The sequence below is a fragment of the Corvus hawaiiensis genome, chromosome 8, assembly GCF_020740725.1.
Source record: "Corvus hawaiiensis isolate bCorHaw1 chromosome 8, bCorHaw1.pri.cur, whole genome shotgun sequence".
Taxonomy (NCBI): Eukaryota; Metazoa; Chordata; class Aves; order Passeriformes; family Corvidae; genus Corvus; species Corvus hawaiiensis.
The window spans coordinates 1,136,193-1,156,157 of record NC_063220.1 but is presented as its reverse complement, the minus strand read 5'-3'; the positions used below and the strand labels follow the sequence as shown (position 1 = coordinate 1,156,157).

Genomic DNA, 19,965 nt, shown 5'->3' with positions numbered 1-19,965 from the left:
GGAAGTATATCCAGTCTAGTGAAGACTTTTTAAGCTACACAAATTTCAACTAAATTTGAGTCTGCAACAGAAAGGGAAAGAGCCTGATCTGCCCAATCCAGCCCAAGTTCCTCAAAGGGACACCGGGAAAACGATAAACTCCCGTATCAGTGTTACCCCCCCAAGTCCCAGCAGTGATGACAGCCCCAGCCTGCACACCTGGCCTGGCTCCTGGCTGGGGAAAACCCACCTGGCAGGGATTTTAACAGTGGAATTGCTGCTCCTAACAGTGAAACCTGATTTAAGCACTGCACAGCACTGCACTTCCCACAGAAAAACCCAGCTCAGTGTTTTAACAAGCAGTTAAGGATACAGTAAATTAACTCTGACTTTCATGACATTTACCAAGAGCTGGACACGACTGAAAGGATTTGGGCTGTTTGTCTTCTGTAACTGCCACTGAAGTATTGATATTTTTCCCTTTGTCAATACCTTGCTATTACATCCCAGCACTGAGAGGCTCCTGTGGTGCACACCACAAAAGCAGCTCTTTAACCATGAGCGTGGCCCAAACGAAGCAGGACTGAGGTGTGACCTTCTCCTGATGTCCAGCCCGATCCTCAGGTCCTGTCCCTGCTCCTCAGACATCCCAAAGCCCCTGTTTGTATGAAATGCACCGTGATCCATAAATCCAGTCTGGTCCATCCATGCATTTGCATCAATAAACTCTCCATGATGAGTTTCCAACGTGGATGGTGCAAAAATGTGCAATATCACAAAGCTGTGCCTGATCTCACCCTGCCCGTCCTGCTCCTGCACTTTGCCTGGGTAACCCAGAAACAGCTGAGTTTTCACACTCTGAGAACCATCATCCCATTCCTTACAGGGTCTTAATTGGGCAGCTGAGCACTTGCAGCTTCCAGCAGAGACTTGCTGTGCAGGGAGGAGGGGATTGGTGCCATTTCAGTGTGGTTCTGGGCGTTATCTGAGCCCCCTGTACGAGCTCACCTTCCCTCACACATGCCAACACAGATAGGGAACCAAAAAGTGATTTTGTGCTGAATATTAGCTGGGGTAGGCAGTTATCACTTTAATAACTATAAACATTCATTTACTTGCTTCGTTACCCAGCATTAGAGCTGGGCAGATCATTTACAACGAGCCTGTTACAGCTACTCAGCATTCCAAGCCGAGCTGTTTCAGTGCCAGGCATGTGGGACACCCAGCAAGGCAAAGGAGAAGCCTCCTCAGGAGAGGACATCACATTCCTGCTCAGAATAATGGCGATCTTTCCAAAATTGTTATTTTTTGCTCCCCTAATATCTTGGAATTCTGGTGTACAGAAGGGCTGGACTAATCTGAACTGAGAACTGCACCAGGAGAATTCCCACAGAGTGTATCCTTAAAGGATGGGAGTGAGCCCAGCAGAGAGACCGGCCTGGCAGAGCCAGCAGGAACCATCCCAGTGCCCAGAGCTGCACCAGCTTCCCAAGCACTTACTGGATTCCAGCTTTTAATTAATCTCATTAAGAGAAGGAAGGAAGGAAAGAGCTTGGAGTTCCCACAGAGGCTGGAAAAATGTCCTCAGCACAGCCCTCCCAGTAATGAACTGGCAGGGAAGAGGTTGGCCAGGAAACATCTGGGAAAATGCTGGAACATCAAGGCCAGGCTGGACATTGGGGCCTGGAGCAGCCTGGGACAGTGGGAGGTGTCCCCACCATGGCAGGGGTGGCACTGGATGGGATTCAAGGTCCCTCCAAACCAATCCATCCTGGGATTTTGTGATTCCATGAGGATCCCAGGCTGAGCTCAAGGATTTAATGGGAGGAACTCCACTGCCCTGTTACCTTCCCGCAGCACCGACCCCTTCCCAGCTTCTGTGGCCACTCTGGGACAGCCTCTGCTTCTCTTTGCTGTTTCCTCCCAGCCCCACCTGAACCATCACTAATTGTGCTCTGAGCCGTGGTTCAATCAGCAGCTCCTGCTAACGAGGGACTGACAGTCACCGGACAGAGCTCGGACACAACCCTGGCACCGAGAGCCGGGGTCAACACACAGCATTAAGGTGCTGAGAGGAAAAAGGCTCAGCCACTTCCCAGCTGTTCTGTGGCAGCCTAAACTGCTACATTTAAACCCTTAAATAATGCTGAGAGCCAGGGAACAGGTGGCAAATGGATTATATGGCAGATGGTGCCTTTTTTAATATTTGTGCTCACTGCTAATTTACAGAGTTCATAACCACAGACTCATCTCTTACCTTCTTCACTCCTATCACTAAAAACCTGCATGTGAACAAAATAAATACCCACCTCTTTCTGCAGTAGCTGCAAAGTGGTATTAGAGATTACCAGACACTCCATTCCTTAATTACTGCAGGTAAGTGCTCGCCTTCGCAAAGTTTAATGCATTTAGGGGTTCTTTGAGACGGCTTTCAAAGCCTTGGCGTGGCAGTGCTGGGAAATGCAGTTTCCTCCCCCAGCAGAGCGCAGGAAGATGCAGCACAGTGAGGAGCTGCAGCTCCACGAGCTCCTGTTTAGTCTTTATGTTAAACCTGGCACAAAATCCACACTCACGGCCAGGCTGTCATTAAATATTTAAGGGAACATTTGCCTGGGAGATGCACAAGCAGCACCACCAGTAGATGCAAAATGAAGAAAGGAAATAAAAGCGATACCAACCCAAAATGGGGCTGAAATAGCAGTGCTGGAACCTTCTCCATTCGCCTCACTGGTGGGAGAGCAGAGCACAGAAGTGTTGGGCCAAGGGCCCTCTCACTGCACAGAGCCTGAGCTGGAGCCTTCCAATGTCCAGCCACACATCACTCCATGGACAGGTTCCTCAAGCTTCAATGTTTTATTCCATATAAAACAGTGTTTTATGTTGCCATTAAAGCCGGGGGTTTTATGCTGCTTCTTTCCCATACGTTTATTTCATCATTACAGGTTTTTCTAAGATCAGCACAGCGACAAAATAATCCCCAGGAGCACAACTGACTGCAGAGCCAAGGCACAGCAACCTGCACCAGCCAGCACATCCCACCCCTGCCTGCTCAGCCCCATTTCCCAGGAATCGAGCTGGGATCCTTCACAGCATCCTGCCAGGGAAAGGCTGCACGTGGCTTTAAATTCCCTAAATATCCTGTGCTCTCTCATAGAGCTTTCTTCTGATTCTCCTTCACAAAATGTAAAATAAATTGTATTAAAATGAACTTATAAAAATGACCACTGCATTGTGCACACTCTCAGTTCCCCTGAATTCCTGGTGATTTGCTTCAAGGGAGCTCCAAGGAATTTCCTCTGTGAGGGGGCAAAGCAGCAGAGCCTGGATCCTCACCTGCCCAGGGCCCTTCCCACACCTCCCCCCTTATGGCACTGCCCTGCTGTTCCCAGGGTTACTAATTAGGCTGCCAGAAATTAATTGTAAGGCTGCAAAACTGACCATAATCAAAGGTCTAAAAAATAAGTATTCACTTCTAAGACTATTGATCGAGCAAATCCCTGTGATTAGGGACACTGGACTACACAAGGTAGGAATGGGACACTGGCCTCTAATGGAATCAATTAACTGGGGATAATCACACACACAACGTTCAGCCTTCCAGGCACCCATAAACATGGAGGCTGAAGTTGGAAATAATTTAATTTTGGGGTTTTGAAGTTCATTGCTACTGTGTGAACATAGCCTTTCATAAACTTTAGGCTAGGGGAATGTGGGAAGGTCGTTAACCCCAATTCCACAGATCATTAACCCCAATGTCACATTCTGGGTCACACGTGGATGAGGAAAATGCAGCCTCTCCTCCCTCACAGGGAGGAATTCCTTCCCAATCCCCCATCTACACGGACCATCCTGCAGTTTAAAACCATCCCCCTTGTCCCATCACACCTGGCCTCAGCACTGTCCCAAACTGTGCGTGTGGGATGCAGCCCAGGCTGGATTTAGGCTTTCTGCACCTGCTTTTCCCCTGCTTTCCCTCCCTGTCCCAAGCCTGGTCCCTTCCCCAGACCTTCCAAACCCTCAGCCCTTTTTGCCAGGTCCTGTGGCTGGACCTGCCCAGGCCAAGGACACCACAGAGAGGTCCCTGCCCCGAGGGCACCCCAAGGCTCCTTCCCAGGGCAGCTGTGCCTCAGGCTGGTGGTGACAAAATCCAACCCTAACACCTTTCATCCTGTCCTCCTCCAGCACAGCAAAATGAATCCTATAAAATTGTTTTATGGCAGCTCTGCAAAGGCCCCAGCCTTCCCTCCAGAGATGGGATAAGAGAGAAAAACCAGGAGCCGAGTCTCAGGTTTATTGCTCGTGGATCAGGCGCTCCCAAGCTTTCTTTCCTAAAAAGCTGCTCTCCATCGTGCAGGACAGAACGCCCCCAGCGTGGGTTTGCTGTGAGTGACTGAGAATGGGATGGCTGCTGAGGCACTCAGGATGCGCTGTTTGATGGCCCATCACACACCCAGGGACAGCACCGGGACAATCTCCTGGCCGGGCACGTTTGTTGTCCCAGAGCCCAGGAGGTTCTGGAGGGACAGAGATTCCTGGAATCACCACTGTCCCAGAGCCCAGGAGGTTCTGGAGGGACAGAGATTCCTGGAATCACCACTGTCCCAGAGCCCAGGAGGTTCTGGAGGGACAGAGATTCCTGGAATCACCACTGTCCCAGAGCCCAGGAGGTTCTGGAGGGACAGAGATTCCTGGAATCACCATGCCATCCGTGCCCGGCTCTCCCAGCTGCACATCAGCTCCTCCCCACACTGAGAACATGTCTCACATGGAATCCTGCTTTCCAGATAAACAGGGATTTTGTCCTCCTTTGGTTTCTCCTCTAAAATACTCCTAAACAGGCAAAATGTTTTCTAGGGGTCAAACAGGATATTCTTTGGGAAGCAGCACCAACTCCCTGTCCCACAGCAGCATTAATTCTGCTTTCTGCTCTAAGTTCAGCACCAGCCTTTTTTTGGACTAAGTACAAAATATTTTCAGCCATTCCACAGAATCCCTGAGGCTGGAAAAGCCCTCCAGGGTCATCGAGTCCGACCTGTGCCCCATCCCCACCTTGTCCCCAGCCCAGAGCTCTGAGTGTCACCTCCAGCCCTTCCCTGGACACCTCCAGGGATGGGGACTCCAAACCTCCCTGGGCAGCCCCTTCCAAGGCCTGAGCACCCTTTCCATGGGGAAATTCCTGCTGCTGCCCACCCTGAGCCTGCCCTGGCCCAGCCTGAGGCCGTTCCCTCTCCTCCTGTCCCTGTTCCCTGGCAGCAGAGCCCGACCCCCCCGGCTGCCCCCTCCTGTCAGGGACTTGTGCAGAGCCACAAGGTCCCCCCTGAGCTCCTTTTCCTGCCCCTCACTCCTCTGGGTCAGTTTGCTCTTCCCAGCCCTGATCCCAAAGCCCTGCTCACACCCCTGGGATTTCTCCGGGTGGCTCCTCGGCAGGAACAAGAATCCCTGAGACCCATTTCTCATTAAAAGCTCTCCCATGAACACCAAGCCAGAACTGCACCTTCTGCAGAATTCACTCTCCCTGTGCCTTGCTGTGCTACGCTTCAATTACCAAAAAGATGGAACAAGCACCCTCATTTACATTTTTAACTTAATTGGCATATAACTGTTCTAAAAATAGCCTCAAGCATTCCAAGCGCAGTTACAAACATCACCCTAAAGGCTTCCAGTCAGCCAGACCTGCCCAGCCAGGCAGGGATGCCCCAGTGCCTCCTCAGCTGCCACTTCCAGGAAGTTTTCACTCAACATCCAGAAAAGAGCGATTTTTCCAGGCAGCAACCACACCTCAGCCTCTGGGAAAAGACCCAGGCTGCGCTCTCCCAGCACGTTTGTAACACCAAACACCCAGAGAATCTGCTTGGGACTTCACCACGCTGAGCAGCCAGCCTGTGAGTGCCCATTGCAGCTCAGGATGTGCCGCTGGGGCTCAGAGAAGGTTTTCCCACAGAACCCCCTGAGATGAGTTCACTGACTGCCCCTAAACGTGACCGGGACACGACCATGACAAACATCCACAGAACCCACTCCTGACACCCAATCCCAGAGAACGCCTCCAAACCCCTCCAAAACCCCAACTCCAGCCCCAGCTGCAGCGCTGCCACCCGAGCCCTCAGCACCCAGCAACAGCCACACACAGCAGCCCTGTGCTGCTCCTCAGGGCCACGGCAGGGACCTTACCTGGGAAGGGCGAGGCCAGGAGCGGGACTTTGATGGGGGACAAGGTGAGGAGGTGGCAGGGCTGGAGGCTCGGCCCCGGGGGGCCCTGGGGGGCCTCGGGCTCCAGGGACACCAGCGCCAGGCTCTGAGTGCCAGCCGCTGCTTTAAGGCTGTTCTGGCAACCACCTGTGGGAGAGAGAGACACAGTGAGCGTGAGCTGGAGGGGAGAGCAAAGGCTTGGGGAGAATGACGTGCTCAGCACGCTCAATTTTGGCACCAAATGGAACAAGATGCAGCATGTCCCACCTGGCCTGTGCGCCCCCTCAGAGAGACACCAGAGCCTGAGCTGGGGTTATATAGAATATAGCTGTATTTTGGGCTCGGTTCTGGTCTCCAGAGCTCAAGAACCACAGAACCACAGAATCATTTACGTTGGAAAAGACCTCCAGGATCATTGAGTCTAAATCTTGACCAATCCCCACCTTCTCCCCAGCCCAGAGCCCTGAGTGCCACCTCCAGCCCTTCCTTGGACACCTCCAGGGATGGGCACTCCAAACCTCCCTGGGCAGCCCCTGCCAAGGCCCGACCTCCCTTTCCATGGGGAAATTCCTGCTGATGTCCAACCTAAACCTTCCCTTGAAGGCCCCCATCTTGAGGCTGTTTCCTCTCATCCTGTCACTGGTTGCCTGGGAGAAGAAACGAAGAAAGGAAGTCAAGCAGCTACTGGAGAGGGTCCAGCAGAGGCCACAGAGATGATTTTGGGACTGGAGCATCTCTGAGATGAGGAGAGACTGTGGGAGCTGGGCCTGGCCAGTCTGCAGAAGGGAAGCTGAGAGGGGATCCCATCAATCCATACAAATATCCTCAAGGGCTGTCAGAGGATGGTGCCAGACTCTGTTCAGCGGTGCCAGAGACAGGACAAGGAGCAACGGCCAGGAACTAAACCACAGCAAGTTCCAGCCCCACATGAGAAAAAACTTCTTTCCATGGAGGGGCAGAGCCCTGGAACAGCTGCCCAGGGAGGGGCTGGAGTCTCCCTCTCCAGAGACATCCCAAACCCTCCTGGACACGTTCCTGTGTCACCTGCTCCAGGTGACCCTGCCTGGGCAGCGCCCTGAACTGGGTGATCTCCAGAGGTCCCTTCCAACCCCAGCTATTGTGTCACTGAGATATTTCTGAAGGACTCCCAGAGCCCCTTTGCCAATTGTGATTCCAAAGCCCCAGCTCGTGGCTGGAGCATTTTCAGCCATTAAACCCCACAGATGTGAACACATCACCACAACCCTGAGGGACGAGGCAGCAGTGACTCACACACAAACTGTGCAGGATTATTAAATTTAAATGAAAAAACTTAATAAAAAAGCCAAATATTTGAACACATGGAACACAATTATTCTCAACTTTCCTAAGTGTAACTGTCTGATGTCAAATCTGAATTTACTCCTTGCTGTATTAGACACCCACTCTTCCCTCACCTGCCTGGCTGCTCTCCCGTGTCCTGCACACAAACCAAGCTCTACATCTCATCTCCTTCATCCCAAAAACACAACAGGGCACTTCATGGAATCACTGAGGCTGGAAAAGACCTTCAGGATCAGCAAGTCCAGCCTGTGCCCCATCCCCACCTTGTCCCCAGCCCAGAGCTCTGAGTGCCACGTCCAGACCTTCGCTGGACACCTCCCTGGGCAGCCCCTGCCAATGGAACCCAGGAATCTCCCAATTCAAAGCTCAAACACCCTTCAGGCCCTGCCCCATTCACTCCCCAGTCTGACACTGGCAGGGAAGACCTTCAGAGCTAAATATTTAAATAAACAAGAACAGGAATTGTGAAACTCTTGAGCAGCAAAGCAGATCTGACAAACAGCAGCTGTTCCTCCCTCCACACCAAGCTCAGGATTCAAAAATTAAGCAATCATCAGCTTATTATGGCATCCAGCAAAGCTCCCAGCTCGGGTGCAGATCCTGCAGGCAACGGGAGACAACGGTGGCCCCACAAATCCCCATCTGGTCTCACTCCTCACTCCAGGCATTTCATCACCCTGAGGTGTCTCTTTCCCTGTGTATCCTGGCAAGGAGCACAGGGAGTGGCTGCTTGGGAAGGGTGACTGTGGGGTGAGGGATGCAGCCCCCCTACAACAGCTCCAGGGAGGAGAACCGCAGCAGGGACCTTGGATAACATCAGGGAATGGTTTGGGTTGGGACGGACCTTAAAAATCACCCAGTGCCACCCCTGCCATGGCAGGGACACCTCCCACTGTCCCAGGCTGCTCCCAGCCCCAATGTCCAGCCTGGCCTTGGGCACTGCCAGGGATCCAGGGCCAGCCCCAGCTGCTCTGGGCACTCTGTGCCAGGGCCTGCCCACCCTCACAGGGAACAATTCCTGCCCAGTCTCCCATCCAGCCCTGCCCTCTGGCACTGGGAAGCCATTCCCTGTGTCCTGTCCCTCCATGCCTTGTCCCCAGTCCCTCTCCAGCTCTCCTGGAGCCCCTTTAGGCCCTGCAAGGGGCTCGGAGCTCTCCCTGGAGCTCCCCTTCTCCAGGTGAGCACCCCCAGCTCTCCCAGCTTGTCACAACCCTTTACAAACAATTATTTCCCAACAATAAGCCCTGCATTAGCCAAACAGAAGTAACGTATTTTCAGTGTCACCAAAAAAGTCCATTATTTCTCCAGTATTCCTCCATGCCAAGGAGCACCTGCAGGTGCACTAAATAACAGGCACACAGGCCACAAAACCCCACAAATATTTAAGTTTTCATCATTCAGCAATGGATAAATGAAAACAGATTTTCTGCCAGAGTGACAATGGAAATTAAAAAAACAAAATACGATCAGTGTCCAACTAATCCAAGCTTAAATACAAGCTTCTTGTTCATTCACCTGGGAGCTGGAACAATCCTTCAGTGAGGTCAAACACCTGCCCTCCCAGAGCCTGTGCTCATTCCCAATTCCAGCTGTCTGCTGCTGGGAAAAACCCACAAAACATCTCCTGTAGCTCTTGTGAAAACGAATGCTGTCTGCAAACACGACTTTTCTGTGGCTTCCTGCAGGGCACAAGAGCAGAAAGGTTGTTTACTTCTCATTTGATTCTTTTATTCTGGAAAGGAGGATGTGATTTCCCCAAAGAGGGCAGGAAAACAGGAAAATAATGTGAGCCTGGGCTGCCTGGCCAGCCGGAGCCTGCGATGAGCAACGCTCCTGGAGCTGGGCTTCCTTATTAAACTTTCATCAGTCCCTTATTAAAGTTTCATCACTCAGTTGAAAGAGAAGATTGGGTGGTTTCCCCTCCTTTGATGAAGTTCTCTCTCCTGCTGAATAATTCTGGGGAGGAAGGACCATCCCTGTGGCTGTCAGTGCTGGACAGGGAGCACGGGCAGAGGTTGGCGGGGCCACGCTCCTGCTCTGCCTCATCTCAGCAGCATCCCACAGCTCATCCACTCAAACACAATGCTGGATTTGCCAAAGCCTCTAGAAGCTGGCCCAGGACTCCTTGAGAGCTGAGGGCTTCCATGTGAGAAGTTCTCCTCAGAAACAAACCAGGTCTTGCTGAAAGTTTTTTTTCAAAAAGGCTTTGAAAGGATTTGAGAGTTACCATTAATCATCCTGCATTTACAGGGGGAATTTCAAAAGTCAAATGCCATGAAAAAAGGAGTAAAATACTATCACTGATATTCCAATGAGGGGGAAAAGACAGGATTTTTTCTAGCAGTGGTGTTTTCCACAGATCTGGTTTTGCCAGGCCATGGTACATCCTGAGGTGAAAACTTGTCCTCTGAATCCCAGAGTCCCTGAGGTTGGAAAAGCCCTCCAGGATCACCGAGTCCGAGCTGTGCCCCATCCCCACCTTGTCCCCAGCCCAGAGCCCTGAGTGCCACCTCCAGGACTTCCCTGGACACCTCCAGGGATGGGCATTCCAAACCTCCCTGGGCACTTCAGTGTTTCTGTTCCAAACGTCACCAGCACCCCCTGACAGCAGTCCTGCCTGAACAGCAGCTCCCAGAGCCTCTCGGGAGGACCTATGTGCCTGCATCCAGCCCAGCTCCTCACAGCTCCACAGCCCCCCCAGCCCACCTGATGGCTTTAAGCAGAATTTTCTGTATTTTTAAGTAGGATTCTCTGCATTTTTAAGCTCCAGGACTTAAAGCAGCATTCGCTGTCCCTTCCTTTGACCTTGGTTGCAGATGGAGCCTGGTGGTGCCCCTGTCACCCTTAACCCCCTTCTGAATGCAAACAGATGTTCCCAGGGGTGTCAAACAGGGGGTGCTCAATGTTTATGGAAAGCTCTTGTACTTCACAACCTGCCTGGCGTTGGCCCGAGGGAACATGGCACCTCCTCCTTGCACTGACCTGGGGTTCTGAGCTGAACCTGGCTCAAAACTGAGAGGGAGGCACCTCCCAAACGACACCAGAGACGCCCATAGGGCCCGGGCAGGGGCAGTGACACGCATTAGGTGAGGCTGTACCAGTGACACGATTCTGCAGGTGATGTAATAACGATGTATTAGACAGGAGGGTGTGCGGAGTTTCAATGGATCAATCTGGATTTTCATCCCACTGCAAAGGAGAACACCCCCATATCCCTGCGAAGGAGAACACCCCGATATCCCTGCGAAGGAGAACACCGGGATATCCCTGCAAAGGAGAACACAGGGATACCCCTGCAAAGGAGAACACCCCGATATCCCTGCGAAGGAGAACACAGGGATACCCCTGCAAAGGAGAACACCCCGATATCCCTGCGAAGGAGAACACAGGGATACCCCTGCAAAGGAGAACACAGGGATACCCCTGCAAAGGAGAACACAGGGATATCCCTGCAAAGGAGAACACCCCGATATCCCTGCAAAGGAGAACACCTCGATATCCCTGCGAAGGAGAACACAGGGATATCCCTGCAAAGGAGAACACAGGGATACCCCTGCAAAGGAGAACACAGGGATATCCCTGCAAAGGAGAACACAGGGATACCCCTGCAAAGGAGAACACCTCGATATCCCTGCGAAGGAGAACACAGGGATACCCCTGCAAAGGAGAACACAGGGATACCCCTGCAAAGGAGAACACCTCGATATCCCTGCGAAGGAGAACACAGGGATACCCCTGCAAAGGAGAACACCCCGATACCCCTGCAAAGGAGAACACAGGGATATCCCTGCAAAGGAGAACACAGGGATACCCCTGCAAAGGAGAACACCCCGATATCCCTGCAAAGGAGAACACCCCAATATCCCTGCAAAGGAGAACACAGGGATACCCCTGCAAAGGAGAACACAGGGATATCCCTGCAAAGGAGAACACCCCGATATCCCTGCAAAGGAGAACACAGGGATATCCCTGCAAAGGAGAACACAGGGATATCCCTGCAAAGGAGAACACAGGGATACCCCTGCAAAGGAGAACACCCCCATATCCCTGCGAAGGAGAACACCCCGATATCCCTGCAAAGGAGAACACCCCGATATCCCTGCAAAGGAGAACACAGGGATACCCCTGCAAAGGAGAACACCCCGATATCCCTGCGAAGGAGAACACAGGGATACCCCTGCAAAGGAGAACACCCCGATATCCCTGCGAAGGAGAACACCCCGATATCCCTGCAAAGGAGAACACAGGGATACCCCTGCAAAGGAGAACACAGGGATACCCCTGCAAAGGAGAACACCCCCATAACCCTGCGAAGGAGAACACCCCGATATCCCTGCAAAGGAGAACACAGGGATATCCCTGCAAAGGAGAACACAGGGATACCCCTGCAAAGGAGAACACAGGGATATCCCTGCAAAGGAGAACACAGGGATACCCCTGCAAAGGAGAACACCCCGATATCCCTGCAAAGGAGAACACCCCGATACCCCTGCAAAGGAGAACACAGGGATACCCCTGCAAAGGAGAACACCCCCATATCCCTGCGAAGGAGAACACAGGGATACCCCTGCAAAGGAGAACACCCCGATACCCCTGCAAAGGAGAACACAGGGATATCCCTGCAAAGGAGAACACCCCGATATCCCTGCAAAGGAGAACACAGGGATATCCCTGCTTTCTTGATATCCCTGCTTTCCAAGGAGGAAAACAGCTGATGGCACTGCCATTGTAAACCCAGGAACAGCCCCGCTCACTTTTCTGCTCCTAGGCAATAAATGCAAATCCCTGGCTCCTCACAAACACCCCCTGCCCTGGAAGCACCGGGAGAGCTGGATTTATTCACCAGGAGGTCTCAGGGTCAGGTAGGATGATGTTAAGGAAAGGTCAGAACCACCAGCCCAGCCCATAAAGACATTGCTCGTGGGTTTATTTCTGTCATTTAAGTGGGAAAACAACCGTCACTCAAAGTTTCTCTTGATTTGGAGAGATAACAGGAAAAGCACCAAAAACCCATAAACTTAATAAGCAAAACAAAAAACTTTGTGAAGGCTGTGATTAAAGCCAAGCATTCCCAGACCTAATAAAGTGCTCAGCTCGGCTGTGCTTGAATGCTCCACAAACAAAGAGAGGTTTGATGGCTTTGCAGGGACATGAATGGGGTCCTGCTGTGCCATTCTTGGTCCCCAAACAGGGAGCAGCACACGCACTTAACTACAAGATAATCCGATTTGGGAAGCCAAAACCTGAGTGCTTGTAAATGCAGATGTGCTTCAAACACTGAGCTGGGCTTAGGAAATACAGGAGGTCAGAGGTCCTGGGTCACTTATTTCATGAGAAAATAGAACCCCAATCTAACACAGAGCAGCCCTATTTAATTCAGAGATCTGTAAACTGGAATTAACAAACTGGAATTACCAAACTGGAATCACCGAGCAAACTGGTTTTTTTCTGTGTTTGGATGTGTATCTGCATATCAAAGGCAGTGCTGCTACTGGCTGCAAGAAACACTGGCGTGGTTCTGTAAAGGGTACTGGCATTAAGGGAAAGAAAAGACATTAATGAGAAGGATCCAAACGTCCCACACGACATCCTTGTCTCCAAGCAGGACAGACAAGGAACCAGATGAGCTTTAAGGTGCATTCCAACCCAAACCATTCCATGGTTCTGTGAAACCCTTCCCAAACACACGCACAGGAACACCCCCTTGGCAAGGGAGCACTGGTGGTGATGCTCCTGAGAGCCAGGAGTGCCAAACTGCACCAGCACACCTCCGAATGACATCAGGGACAGTGAAAGCACCGAGTGTCCTGTACCACAGGGCTCCTGCTTTCACCTGATGGGTGCCACCGAGGGGTCCTGCCAGTGCTCCCTCACCCCATCCAGCAGCCCTGAGCTCACAGGGATGTGCAGGACACACGGGGGGCACAGGGACACACCTGGCCAGTCCTGACCCACACAGCCGAGAGCGCCATGCAGGAGACAGAAATCTGAATCCTTTCTTTACAGAAATACCAATCACAGCAATCTGAATCCTTTCTTACAGTCCTCTCTCTGCAGAAACATCTAAATGCTGCCTTCCTCCCCAAAGCGCCTCCCCCTGCACACATAAACCAGGCTATCATTGCCAGGGAAAAGGCCACCCTTCTCCTCAGAAACACTCAACACAGAGTACATAAATTCACGTTTTGCAGTTTGTGAGAGAATAATAACTGCTGCTTCTCACAGTAAATAACACCTTGGAGTAGCTGGAGCTGCAGCTGTTAAATTATGCGCATTACCCTTCGCCAGCCTCCGTGCTCACTCCTTTATCTGAGGAGTGCTGCAGCTCCATTGAGAAAACAATTATATCATTACTGATAACTGGGGAAGGCAGAGCCGCCGTAGGAGCGGCTCCCGAAATGAATCCTGCACAGAAACCTGATTAACTTCCCTTTTATCCCACTTAACCGAGCAATTTTTATTACTCTTCACATTAAGTGCAAGGATTCCATAGGAAATACCTCCAGTGCTGCCATAACACCTGGAGAAGCAGCTCCTGGTTGTGGCTGCAGGGCAAGGACCGGGCCACCCTGCAGGAATGGCCACTTGTCCCTCACGAGCTCTGGAGGCCCCTGACAGCCTGGGATGTTGGACTGGCACCAACCACAGCAACCAGAGAGGAGATCTCAAGAGGGATGGGAAGGAATTCTTGACTGGCCCTGGCACAGGGTGCCCAGAGCAGCTGGGGCTGCCCCTGGATCCCTGGCAGTGCCCAAGGCCAGGCTGGACATTGGGGCTGGGAGCAGCCTGGGACAGTGGGAGGTGTCCCTGCCATGGCAGGGCTGGCACTGGGAGGGCTTTGGGGTCCCTTCCCACCCAACCCAGACTGGGATTCCATGACTCTGTGATTCCATTATTTACAGAGATGGCTGGGGGGATTTGTGCTTCTCCCTGCCCTTCTCCCACCTCAGAGGTGGAAGCCAGCACTGAACCTGCTGCTGGGGGAAGAGCAGGATCCAGCTGCAGGGCTACTGAGCAAACAGCCATGGGCACAGGCATGAAACCCTTCCCCTCCCGGTGCTCCCTGCAGCCCACAGACGTGGCACCAGGCTGGCAGTGTCCCTGTTCTGCCTGGCACTGTCCCTGAGCCACTCCCAGGAATGCTCTTGCCTTACATCTGACACTTTGCACGTGATAAAATATGCTTGTGCACATTTAAAATATAGAAATATTTTAAAATACTGACTTTTTTAGACATGCAGAAACAGGAGGGGCTGTGGGTCCCCTGCCCAGACCCCCTCCCTCACCAGCACACCCATCCTTACAGCCCCTGCTCCTCCTGCCTGGGAGCACAGCTCGGTGACTCCCCAGGCAGCCCGGGCACACAGCTGCTTTTATGGGTAATAAATACCAATAAATACTCTAATAAATAGAAATGGATTAATGACAGGGTCTCCCCTGTCACAGCAGTGCCTCCTCCAGCTGAGCCCCAGGCAGTCCTGGCAGCAGGAGAGGACAGCTGAGCCATAGCTCTGCTAAAACACCAAAACATGGACCCAGACTGAATGGGCCAACACGTTCCAGGGCATTCCCTGCTAATTAATCAGGCTGGCTAACGAGCCCAGGAGCCAGGATCTATTCCAGCACACTCCAAACCTCAGCACTGATGGCAAACACAAGGTCCTGAGTGCTGCACAGCTCTGAAATACAAACTACTTTGGGGAAAGGCCATGGAAAGGGAGCCTCAACCCCTCTGCTCTCAACCCCAGGGACAGCACCTACGCTCTGAGGAGGGCAGGAACAACTGGCAGCAAGCAGTAATTCTAATTCCCACTTTAAGAGTGTATTTAGGGGCCGAAGCATCAGTGGTGCTTTACTCCTCAATCTTCTGTATAGAACAACTGCTATTTTAATTTACTCCTGCAGCAACAAAACAGAGCTCCAACCCGACTGGAATGCATGGTCTGCTCTTGGCCAAGGGTAAATGTTCTTTTCCAGGTATAAATCTTGGTTACCTAAAGCATCACAGAATATTTACACAGTTCATATTTGTATTTATAGCTTTTAGTTCTTCTGTTAAGTCACGCAGATTAATGGAATTTATTTCACAAATGACTGAGCTGTAATGAGATGACGGATCCACTGCTCTGCTCTCCTGCTGGCTGTCTGCACAGACCCCACCAAACTCTTAAAATGAGCAGACAGCAGAATCCTACATGGGCTGTGCCACAGAATCACAGGATCTTTCAGGCTGTCAGCGATTTCTTGTTTGAAAAATAAACTCAGTAGATGGGGAGTGGTTGGTCCCCTCCTTGCAGAGGTCACCAAGCAGCTACAGAACAGCCTGGCAGAACCTGCCATAATTGCACACGGCCTTTTCCTTCTCTCGGAGTCATTCAGAGGATGAACTGCACCTGGCCATCAAGGGTCTGCTCAAGCAAGAGATTTTCAGCTGAATGGAAGCAAACCTTCACTTTAGAGAGCAGCTTTGCCTCTCTGGGGGACGCATTAAGGGAAAAACATCAAGAAACAGGCAGATACTTAATTATTTTTGATGCACTTATATCCTGACCTGGGATCAGCTGAGGGGCCAAGACGAGCGTGGGCAGTGGCCTGGAGGCAGCAGCTGGCCTGGCTACAGCCATGGCTACTTGATTGCTCAGCAGCAGAGGCTTCTCAGCGCCCTGGAACAGCCTGGACTCCTCAGGTTGGATCCAGGCCGAATCCAGGGCAAAGGCATTGTTCAAGTAGATCTGTCCAACAGAAAGAAAGAAAAATGTTACAGTTTGAGATCCAAAATTCAGAAATACAAGTGAGAATGAAGTGTCTTTAACTCAATGTTACAGCAGGCAGTGCCTCTGCTGGGGACAAACTTCCCAGACCAGGGGGGTTTCTGCTCCCTCCCTGCCGAGGCTGAATTGAAGCGACCACTTAAAAATTAATTGGCTTTGACATGACTCATCAGCTGCTGCAGCAGCACAGGAGGCAAGGAATCACTGAGGGCAGCGTTGTCCTGACACAGCCGCTCTGAGCGACCCCGTCGGCACCAGGATCACGTCCCCAACCGGGACATGGGGATGAGGGACAGGGCAGGACAAAGGCACAAAACAGCTGAGGTGCAGCAGGGGACAAAGGCACAAAACCAGGTGTTCAGCACACAGCTGGCAAATGGGCAGATGTGGGGAACGGAGGTGGGATGGGGACACGGGACCCCCCGAGGGACACCCTAGCACCGGGGGTGTGGCAGCGCCCACGGTGACACCGCTCTGCCAGCACTGGACTGTGGCACCCCTTAGGGACAAACAGTGGGAAAACCAGGGAGAAAGGGGAGATGGAAAACCCCCATAACCATGTCTTGTAGGAAAATGAAGACATTCTACTCAAAGGAATAAATACTAAAGACATTTTAGTCTCATTAAAACTCGGGAATAGTGAGGCTGTAACTGCTGCTCCATCACCTGCCCCTTCCAACATTCCTCCCCCGCAGGGTTTTCCTGACAAACACCGACCTCTCACAGCCCTCCCCAGTTCACTGAGCCCACAACACTCTTCAGCTTAGGTACTTCATATGCTCCAGCCTTAAAAACCCTTCAGCACGCCAGGACCGCACTTACTTTGCAGTTGGGCAGCCTTTTATCAATCCAGCTCTTCCCGGCGTGAGGCGGCACCGTGGCTGTGTACACGGGCGGCAAAACCGGAACAAACTCCACGCTGGAAGAAGGGGAAAATCCTACGACCGGGGAGTGAGCTCCAAATAGCCACTTCGGAGGGAAAAAAAAAACCATAGGAGGAGGAGTTAACAAAAGGATTTTACTCTGAGTAACCGATGCTTTCCATGATTTCCTAATCCGTGACGGATGAGCACGGAGAATGTCAGGAATGTCCCTTCAGCTCAAGGGTTTGTGTTTCTTTGGGCATCGCAGGGTGAGCAGCGAGCGGCACTGGCGGCACAGAGCGGTTCGGGAAGCCACGAACCCAAAACCTGGAGCAGGGCAGCACCGGCAATGGCTGCAGCTGCCAGGCAAGCGGGGCTTCCTCTGCTCACACTGAACCTCACACCGAACCTCACACCGAACCCAAAACAGCACCGGAAAGTGCCTTAAAACGCGTCTGGAGAACCAAAGGGAACGGCAGAAATGTTTTTTTTTCTCAACTTAAATTCGCCTGGCAAGTGGGTTCCCACAGCAAAACCACCTCTGCAGGTTCGTCGAGTGGTCTCCCGCTGGGGAATAATTGATGTTCCCGTTTCATTAGAGCAGCACCGACTGTTTTCTCCCGAACCACAAGAGACGCTCGAGCTCGAAAAGGCTGGAAATCATCACACCGAATCGAGCGGACACCACAGCGCTCACAGCTCGCGTTTATTTTTACTTCTGTCTACCAAAAAACGTGAAGCCGAGGCAAAACTGCGCGCACAGCTCCGACCCCTCCGCTGTGACGGGACGAACACGCGGCTGCAGGCTCCGCTACTGCGAGCAGCCTCATGGCAGCAATTAATAATTGAAATATTCATCAGGGAAAGCACTGGCGCGACACGTTGGTTCCAGTGACACGGCTCAAAACTTTCGTCTTTATAAATATTCACAGAGCGCACAGCGGCGATGCTGCCCCGGCTGCCGGAGCGCGCCCGGAGCATCCCTCCCGTTCCGGCTGCCTCTGCGGAAAGCGCATCCTGCAGCCAGCAAGGAGCCAAGCCCCGCCGGAGGGACCCCCGGCCGCACCGAACGGACCCCCAGCCCCTCTGGCAGCTCCTCTCCTCCCGGAGAAATCCTCGCCGCACGTTTCCAGAGCCGCTGGAAGTGCCGCGCTCCAACACGCGCGGGGCCGTGACCGGCGAGCGAGCCCGCGGGGCGCAGAGCATCGGGAAGGAGATGCAGAGCCCGGGGAAGGGAGAATGCAGAGCCCAGGGAAGGGGGTGTAAAACCTGGGGAAGGGGAGATGCAGAGCTTGGGAAGGGGGGGGGGTGCACAGCCCGGGGAAGGGAGATGCAGAACCCGGGAAAAGGGGAATGCAGCGCCCGGGGAAGGGGGGGATGCAGCGCCCGGGGAAGGGGGGGATGTAGAACCCAGGAAGGGGACATGCAGAGCCCGGGAAAAGGGGGATGCAGCGCCCGGGGAAGGGGGATGTAGAACCCAGGAAGGGGACATGCAGAGCCCGGGAAAAGGGGGATGCAGCGCCCGGGGAAGGGGAGGATGCAGAGCTCGGAAAGGGAGAATGCAGCGCCCGGGGAGCCCCCCCCTGCCCCGCGGGGTCTGTCCCGCCGCCGCCCCCATCCCGCCCGGCGCGTCCTCGCCGCGGGCAGGGGTCTCGGTGCCGGGGCCGGCGGCTCCGGGAAAGTTGTGTCCCCGCACGGCGGCTCCGCCCTTACCTGGCCGTGCAGGAGCGGCTCCGCGGCCGCGGGCAGCAGCGGCAGCAGCGGGGGCTCGGCGGGGCCGCGCCAGCCCGGCCCGGGCCGCACCAGCGCGGGGGGCGGCAGCAGCAGCAGCGGCGGCGGCGGCGGAGGGGGGGCCCCGGCGGCGGCAGCGCCCACCCGGAGCAGCCCCGCGGCCGCGGGCAGCACCCAGGCCCAGGGGGGAGCGGGGGGCTCGGCGGGCGGCGGCCACAGCAGCGGCGGCGGGCGCGGGGCGGCGGCCGGGAGCATCCTGCATGGCCCGGGCCAGGAGCGCCGCGCTCCGCTCGCCTCCGCCGCCCGGCGCAACTCCGAGCCCGCGGCACCGCGGGCAGGCTCCGCCCGGCGCGGGGGGAGCGGGGCGGGGGCGCGGCGGGGCCGCCCCGGGGAGGGGAGGGATGGGGGAGGGACGGGCGGAGGGACGGAGCCCCGGCCCCGGGGCAGGCTCCGGCGGGAGCGCCGCCGCTGCCGGGGGTCGGCGGAGGAACGAGTGGGATTTTCGGCGTCATCCCCCGCGGCCGCAGGTGCGGGAGGCAGCCCCTGCCCGCGGGGGACGCGTGGGGATGGCAGAGACGGCTGGGGTGCGCCGGCACTGCCGACACCCCCGACACCCCCAACCTTCCGGAGCCCCCCTCACCCCTAAAATCCCCCGGACCACCCAACCCCCTCAACACCTCCGACCCCCAAAGCTCCCCAACCTCCTCGCCGTCCCCAGAAGCCGCAGCCCCCAAACCTTCCCGACCCCCCCAATCTCCCCCTTTCCCAGGCCGTGCGAGTGCCACGGAGTCAGAGTAGCAGCAGGGTCGGGTATCCCACGGCTGCCCCCTCAGCCGAGACCCTTCTGCCGTCAATGAAAATGACATGGATTTAAGCTGCCAGAGGGCAGGGTTAGGTGGGATAGTGGGAGGAAATTCTTCCCTGTGAGCAGGGGCACAGGGTGCCCAGAGCAGCTGGGGCTGCCCCTGGATCCCTGGCAGTGCCCAAGGCCAGGCTGGACATTGGGGCTGGGAGCAGCCTGGGACAGTGGGAGGTGTCCCTGCCCATGGCAGGGCTGGCACGGGGTGGGCTTTGGGGTCCTTTCTAACCTAAACCAGTCCGGGATCCTG

General features: G+C 54.1%; 1 protein-coding gene across 1 annotated transcript in view; it reads right to left on the bottom strand.

Moving 5' to 3' along the window:
* The window catches only part of TCERG1L (transcription elongation regulator 1 like), a 51,314-nt gene extending 32,188 nt beyond the window's left edge, over window positions 1-19,126 (bottom strand). The window contains exons 1-4 of the mRNA XM_048311547.1: window positions 18,839-19,126; window positions 17,085-17,231; window positions 16,043-16,223; window positions 6,151-6,315 (exon numbers count right to left, since the gene is read on the bottom strand). Of these exons, the coding sequence (XP_048167504.1) occupies window positions 6,151-6,315; window positions 16,043-16,223; window positions 17,085-17,231; window positions 18,839-19,111 (766 nt within the window). The 5' untranslated portion in view covers window positions 19,112-19,126. The remainder of the gene's footprint in view (window positions 1-6,150; window positions 6,316-16,042; window positions 16,224-17,084; window positions 17,232-18,838) is intronic.
* Window positions 19,127-19,965: the final 839 nt, after the last annotated feature.